Here is a 7,123-nt window from a genome sequence, read left to right as displayed (position 1 = left end):
ACAGCAGGTGGCATATAACGTAAAAACTTAATGAAACTACAGGCAAAAGCTAGAAATACAAGCAAGAGTTACAAAATCACTACACTCCCACCTAAATTTTGCTGACAAAAATTTATAACATATTCAGTTAGTGGGAAACAGATTGCTAAATATAATTGTAATTGCGCGAAGACATGCAAGCTTAAAATATATGGTTATATAAGGCTAGATAAGGGTACATAATACAAGCGTAATAACATATTAAGGTTTTGTAGACTGCCCTTGTTCTTTTAGGCTAGAGTCCTGATTCTTATATTTTCGTTGAAGAAGCACTAGTTTTTGAATGGGTCTTCTAAGGTAAACTGCTGTAGCGAGAGGTATTCCTTTACAGTCAAGGTGCTTGTTGCCCAGTCTTATAGTAACATTTCTCACTAGACCATCCGTACCTGGGTGTACCTCCTCTACTACTGCTATCTGCCACTGGTTGCGTGGTTTGTCATTTTCTGTAAGTAAGACCAAGTCTCCTTCTGCGAGATTCTCTTTTGCAGTAGTCCACTTTTGTCTCTTGGTGATGCTAGATAGATAATCGGTTTTCCAAATATTCCAGAAGTCATTGGCAAAAGATTGTACTCTGCGCCAACGAGCTCTGCTATAAATATCTTCCTCTGAGAAATCTCCTGGTGGTGGAGCAACTTGTGATGCTTTTTGGGTCAGCAGATGATTAGGGGTAATAACTGTGCTATTTGGGTCTTCAGAACCAGCCGCTGTAATAGGTCTACTGTTAACAGTGGCCATTGCTTCATATAGTGCAGTTCTGAGCATAGTTGTATCCATTCTCCCGGCATATTTAAGGGAAATCTCATTTAGCACTGAACGAATACTTCTTATCTGCCTCTCCCACACCCCTCCTTGATGGCTGGCTGTGGGTGAAGTCATCTTGAATTCTATCTGGTGCTGTTTCATGAAGTCCTTTGTCTTTTTGTCACTCATTATCTCTAGTTGCCTCTCGAGCTCATTTTTGGCACCGACAAAATTAGTACCATTGTCGCAGAATATTAAGCTGACTGGGCCCCGTATGGCCATGAAACAACGGAGTGTGTTTAAGAATGCATCAGTGGAAAGGTCGTCTACCACTTCCACGTGGATGGCTCGAGAGAACAAACAGGTGAACAGTACGCCCCATCGCTTCAGCTCTGAGCGACGTTCTTTAATTTGAAAAGGGCCAAAACAATCTACTCCTACGTTAGTAAAGGGAGGTGTATTTTCTACTCGTTCAGCTGGTAAGTCTCCCATCATCTGTGTCTCTGTGAAGCCCCGAAGGCGTCGACATATAGTACAGTTCTTGATGATCTCTTTCGTAGTCTTTGTACCACCAATTATCCAAAAGCCATTCTGTCTTGTAGCACTTGCAGTGTAAGCTGTGCCAAGATGATGCGCCTTCTCATGAATGTCTCTTATCATCAGCTTTCCTAGATGGCAGTTTCTCGGTATTATGATAGGATGCTTCTCATCTTCTGTGAGTACTGTAGACTTGTTGGTTCTCCCACCGACACGGAGTAGACCTTTTGTGTCTATGTATGGGTTCAGTGGTAACAAATTACTCCTCTTTGGTAGTTGATTTTGTGTATCCTTTAGCGTCAATAAGTCTTGTTTAAAGTGATAGCATTGAGCGATCTTTATTACTACTTCTTGAGCGCTTTTTAAGTCTTCAAGGTCAGGTGACTGCAAATTTTTCCAAGACCTTTTGGCAGCCATCTGTCGTAGGTAGGCAATAGAAGTTACCAGCCTTTTGAGAGAGCTAAATTTGGTGAAGCTATGGTAAATTGTTTCCTGTTGCAGCTTAGTAGTTTTAACACCCTTGAGCTGTTTTACCTCAGGATCTTTGTCATCGATAGGCGTTCTACTCGGCTGTTTCTCGAATTGGTCTTTTAGGTTGTGGCATTTCAGGAACTTGGGCCCGTTGAGCCACATAGAAGTTTTTAACTGGTGGCAGCCTGTGCCACGAGATGCAATGTCAGCAGGATTTTCTCTACTGCTTACGTGATGCCACTGCTGTATGCCCGAGCACATCTTTATCTCACGTATACGATTAGCGACATACACGTGGAACCTCTTCTGCTCGTTAGCCAAGTAAGCTAGGACTATTTCCGAATCTGTCCAAAATTCTTCACTGTCCACTGTAATGTCCAACTCTCTGTGAAGTATCGCACTCAATTGGGTGGCCATGACAGCGCCTTGCAGTTCCAGCCTAGGCACGGTTGTGATTCCTTTACTTGGAATTACACGTGATTTGGCCAACAAAAGGCTGGTGTGGATGTCATTGTTTTCATTTATCAAACGTATGTATGAGCAAGCGCCTATGCCATCCATGCTCGCATCACAAAAGTGATGTAGCTCCCTTCTTTTTACTGTTCCAAAACCAGTAGGCTTAATACATCTGGGGATCTTGATAGTGTCAAGCATATCCAGCTCTTGAACCCATTTTTTCCAAGGTTCCTGAACATCTTTAGCAATGGGTTTGTCCCAATCGGTACCTGATTTATTTACTTTTTGTAGAATTTTCTTCCCTACTAATGTGTAGGGTGCTAAAAAACCCAAGGGATCGTACAGTTGGCTAACCGTTGAAAGTATACCTCGTCTGGTTGATGGCTTCTGCTTGATTCCGCTGTTTGTAAACCTCAGCACATCTTTGTTGACAGACCACTCAAGACCAAGTGTCCGTTGCGCTGGCAAGTTATCACTATAGAGGTCTACGTCCTGGATTGCTCTCTCTGTGTCTGGTAGTTCTCGTAAAGCTTCCATTTTGTTGGAAACGAATTTGTGGAGTCTCAGATTGCCCTTTTTACAAAGGTTTCTTGCCTCCGTGATGAGTTCTATAGCTTCAGCTGTAGTGGAAACACTTGTTATCCCGTCATCTACGTAAAAGTTTCTTTTTATAAATTCTGACGCTGCTGAAGTCTCTTCATGTTGGTCTGCTAACTTTTGCAGACTATAAGTGGCCACAGCTGGGGATGATGTTGCGCCAAACAAGTGTACCCTCATGCGGTAATCCTTGATATCACCATCCTTTCCAAACCACAGAAATCTCAAAAAATCTCTATCTTCCTTGTTTACATAAAAATTGTGGAACATTTTCTCCACGTCACATGCGATGGCTATGGGTTCTTTTCTGAACCTCAGCAATATTCCCAACATGTTATTTGTCAGATCAGGTCCCTGTAAGAGATGTTCGTTTAGCGATGTGCCACCAAAGGTAGCACTACAATCGAACACTACCCGGAGTTTTTTCTTTTTTGGATGGGTGACGGCAAAGTGAGGTATATACCAAACATGTCCACAATTAGGCGGGTCGTTGATTTGCTCTGCATGGCCTCTTTTCAACAAGTCCTCCATAAAGGAATTGTACTCTTGTTTGAAAGAGTCGTCTTTATTCATCTTTTTCTGAAGTCCAAACAGTCGTTTTTCTGCTTGTATACGGTTATTGGGTAGGAAAGGTTTGAGCCGAAAGGGTAAAGGTGCTTCAAGATAACCTTTTTCGTTTGTGTGAATGCCGTGTTCCATTATATCTAAAAACTTTAGGTCGTCCTGTGAAACCATCAAGTTCTCATCGCTGTCGCTGTATGTCGTTGCTGTAGCATTTGCTCTGGTCATATTTTCTTGATGTTGATAATTCTTTCTCTTGCCTCCAAGTATGGTCCAACCTAACATGGTTTTCTGTGCGAATGGTTCTCCAGCTTTGCCCAAAACGGCTTCTAGCGGTGCAAAGGCTTGAGGGCAATCGGCTCCTATCAGCATACCAATTGGTATGTCCAGTGGTGGGGGAAACTTCTTAGCGTGATCTTTCAAATGAGGATACTTCCCGACATTAATCTTGTTAGGTATGTTCTTGACATTTCCGGTCAGTTTGTCCCAGCCATAGGCCTCAACCATAGCATAGTCTTTTTGCTCGTAACCTTGTATTCTGATGTTTTTGTACTTATGGATGGTTGTGGTGGACTCTCCATTCAGGGTGTCCATTGTCACCGTTTCCACAGTGTGCTCAGCGTTGATAATTTCAGCGGTTTTAGTAGTCATGTAGGAAGAATCAGATTGAGTATCTAAAAGAGCGTACACTAGTGCTCTTTTGTTGGGGTCAGCTGCAGTAGAAACATAGATGGGCACAACCATACTCATTATGCCCTCTTGTACGCCTGTTGCTTTAACGGCTTGCTTTGTGGGGTGATCTTTCGCAGACCTTTGTGCTTCGTTCTCTTCTTTCGCTTCTTCAGTTTTCTTTAGCATTCTGCTCTGATCCGTGGTTTGACTCCTAGCCTTAAATTCACCAGGTTCTTTGTGTAGAATTGTGGGGTGCCTTTTGTTACACTTTTTGCAGGTGGCTCTTTTTCCACATTCTTTAGATCTATGCCCGTTATGGAGGCAGCCCCAACATAGCTTGTGCTCTTTTATAAAGGCTTCTCTTTTCTCATCAGTCATCCTTGAAAGAACAAAGCACTCGGACGTAGGGTGTGGCTTCGTACAATGAACGCACATCTCTCTTGTAGAACTGGTATTAAAGGTTCGAAGATTTCCAGACCCAGGGTTGCCTTTAGGCTTCCTTTTAGTTTCCCTACTTGTGCTACAAAGTTTCATCAGAGGCTCATCAGCCACTTCTGTATGGTCTACCACGAAGTCCACAAACTCTGCAAACTCAGGGTATTTTTGTTCAGCTTTTCTCTTTTCTTTGACTTTTCTAGCCCAGCTTCTGATAAGCCAATCAGGCAGTTTTGCTGCAAGATTTTCATTTTCCTTGCTACCGCTGAGAGACTCTAATTCCGGCACATTTGCCATGGCTGATTTCACGTGTAGTAGAAAGTCAGCGTAACTTCGCAATTCTGTTGAATCTCTGACTCCGATTTTAGGCCAGGCTGCAAGTTTGTCTCTTAGCGCTCGGTCAACATTATGCTTACTGCCGAATCGTCCTTTCAGTTCTTTTCTAGCATCTAAATATGCTTTCTCTGTATTAGTGATGAAGTGGCCACTTATGGCATCTTTGGCTTTACCTGATACGTAAATCTTTAGGTAACGAAGAGGTTCTTTCCCTGTCAAGCCCTCAGACTCAATGAACGAATCAAAATCTATCTCCCAGTCTTGAAAGCTTATAGGGTCGCCATCGTATACTGGTGGAGCTGGTGTTGACCTTCTGGTAGCCTTCATCGTGGTGATCAGACTGTCCGCCAGCTCTTTAACAGGATTCAAGTCTCTGTTTTGAGAAAATTGGCCTGCTGATTGGGTGTCGACTTGAATGATTTCAGCTGATGGAGATGCACGGGTGCTCAGATTATGCTGAATCGTGGGAAGTGCCGTGATTTGTGTGGGTGTTTCCTGGATCACTTTCATTTTTGCCATAAGCCTGTTAAACTTTGTGAGTTGTTCATTATACGCTTCAGCTGTTTGTTGAAGTGCTAATTCCTCATCTGCAAGTTCATGAGCAAGCCTTTGGCGTTGCTCTAGCAATTCTTGGAGTTTCTCTCTCTTTTGTTTTAATTCGGTACGAAATGCCGCGTACATGTTAGTGGTTGTTTCATCAACTGTGTTCTCAGTAACAGTTTCCAGCTCTAAATACTTGTCATTTACAGATTGTAAACATTCATCTATATCACTACAAAATTTCTCAACAGCACTATCTTCTTTTTTCTCCAAATCATCAAAAAGAGATTCTACTAACTCTAATTGCGTCACTATAATATCAGCCACTTCCTTATTGAGAGAAGCTGCTTTGATGCGCTTTGATTCGCGCCTGTGCTTCTCTATTACACTATCACTATCCATGTTGAAAGGCAAAGCTTAAATCAGGTGCAGACTAAATTGCCTAAATTAGCTGACTCAAGTGACTGACAATATACCTATGGCTCGTAAACGGTAAAGGTATTCCGTTTGTTTCGAAATGACAGTCTAATATTTCTTGTGGTTATATCATGAAAACTAATTAGTGACTCAAGCACTACTATTATTTAATGACAATAACAATGATGCACTTGTCGCGCACACTACACTTTGAGTTTCTTACGTATCAATTAACAGTGTTTACGCTCAGAATTCTTATGCTTAGAAATGATTCAGGCAACCCACAAAGAGCGAGCAGCGTACCGCCAAACCAAGCCGCGAGACAAGAGTCTGCAGAAACCAAGGCTGATGCAGCCAAGCACGAAGCGACAACAGGCAAAAAAAATGCACACTTGCGCGACTATTACGTTCAGCCTGCTCAATTTACAATTTGTTTAAAATTGGTACAAGTACACACAATATACCACAAAAGGGAGGCACTTTGACACAAACTAAAAAACAGCTTTGAATAATGCTCTATCAGATCAATGGAAAGAGTGTCAGAGAATATTCTCTAATACATAAGTGTACTTATCTAAGATTTGGTAAAGCTCTCCTGAGTTGTCTCCTCTATTACCGATAGAAATGTTTATTTGCTATTGCGATTGTCTCTTTATTACGAGTGAATCGTCTCTGTATTTCTCCAAGGCAAGACGTTGGATACTTAGGAAAATTCTGTACGCAGTAGGTAGACACGGGGTCTCTGTAGGTAACTGTACGCCGTAGGTAGACACAAGGTCTCTGTGGGTAGACTCTAGGTCTCTATAGGTAGCTGTAGGCTGTAGGTAGACACTGGGTCTCTGTAGGATAATTTCTTCAATATTCTTCTCTTAGGCTTGAAACTACTGCCACGTTTAGGCGGAAGACTTCACTATAGCAATTCAGTTGGCTAAATTGCTAGATAGGCTTAGATTCACTGATGTGAAATGACTTGACTAAGGAAGTGTTACTCTGTAATGCTCTTTATTATTATTCTCCAAACATAATGGTCAAAACACACCGTGAAGTCTGCAATAGAACAAGTAGCACTAAGCAAAAATGCTCACATGAGCTATAATTGCAAATGAAAACTGCATGTATAAATGAGACATAAATGCAACTGTGACAATTACATAACAGCAATTACAGAGTAAATAATTCAAAGGTAAAGCATCAAATATAATATACAAAATGTAACATACCTTTTGCCTCCTTAGCACTTAGCTTTGAACAACTGGTTAAACTTTAACTTTGCGTAGCATACGTATTGACAATAAAATGATAAAGCATAAATTTCTAAAGA

The 7,123-nt window shown here is 41.7% G+C and overlaps 1 protein-coding gene across 1 annotated transcript; it reads right to left on the bottom strand.

The window, feature by feature from the left end:
- Positions 1-240: 240 nt before the first annotated feature.
- On the bottom strand, positions 241-5,787 carry LOC137404918 (uncharacterized). Its single transcript, XM_068091146.1, has one exon. It carries the CDS (start codon positions 5,785-5,787, stop codon positions 241-243), a length of 5,547 nt encoding a protein of 1,848 aa, XP_067947247.1.
- Between the last annotated feature and the right edge of the window lie 1,336 nt (positions 5,788-7,123).

Source organism: Watersipora subatra, chromosome 9 (assembly GCF_963576615.1).
Source record: "Watersipora subatra chromosome 9, tzWatSuba1.1, whole genome shotgun sequence".
In the NCBI taxonomy this organism is placed as follows: Eukaryota; Metazoa; Bryozoa; class Gymnolaemata; order Cheilostomatida; family Watersiporidae; genus Watersipora; species Watersipora subatra.
Note: the sequence above shows the minus strand (reverse complement) of the source record. Positions and strands in the feature narration are given on the sequence as shown.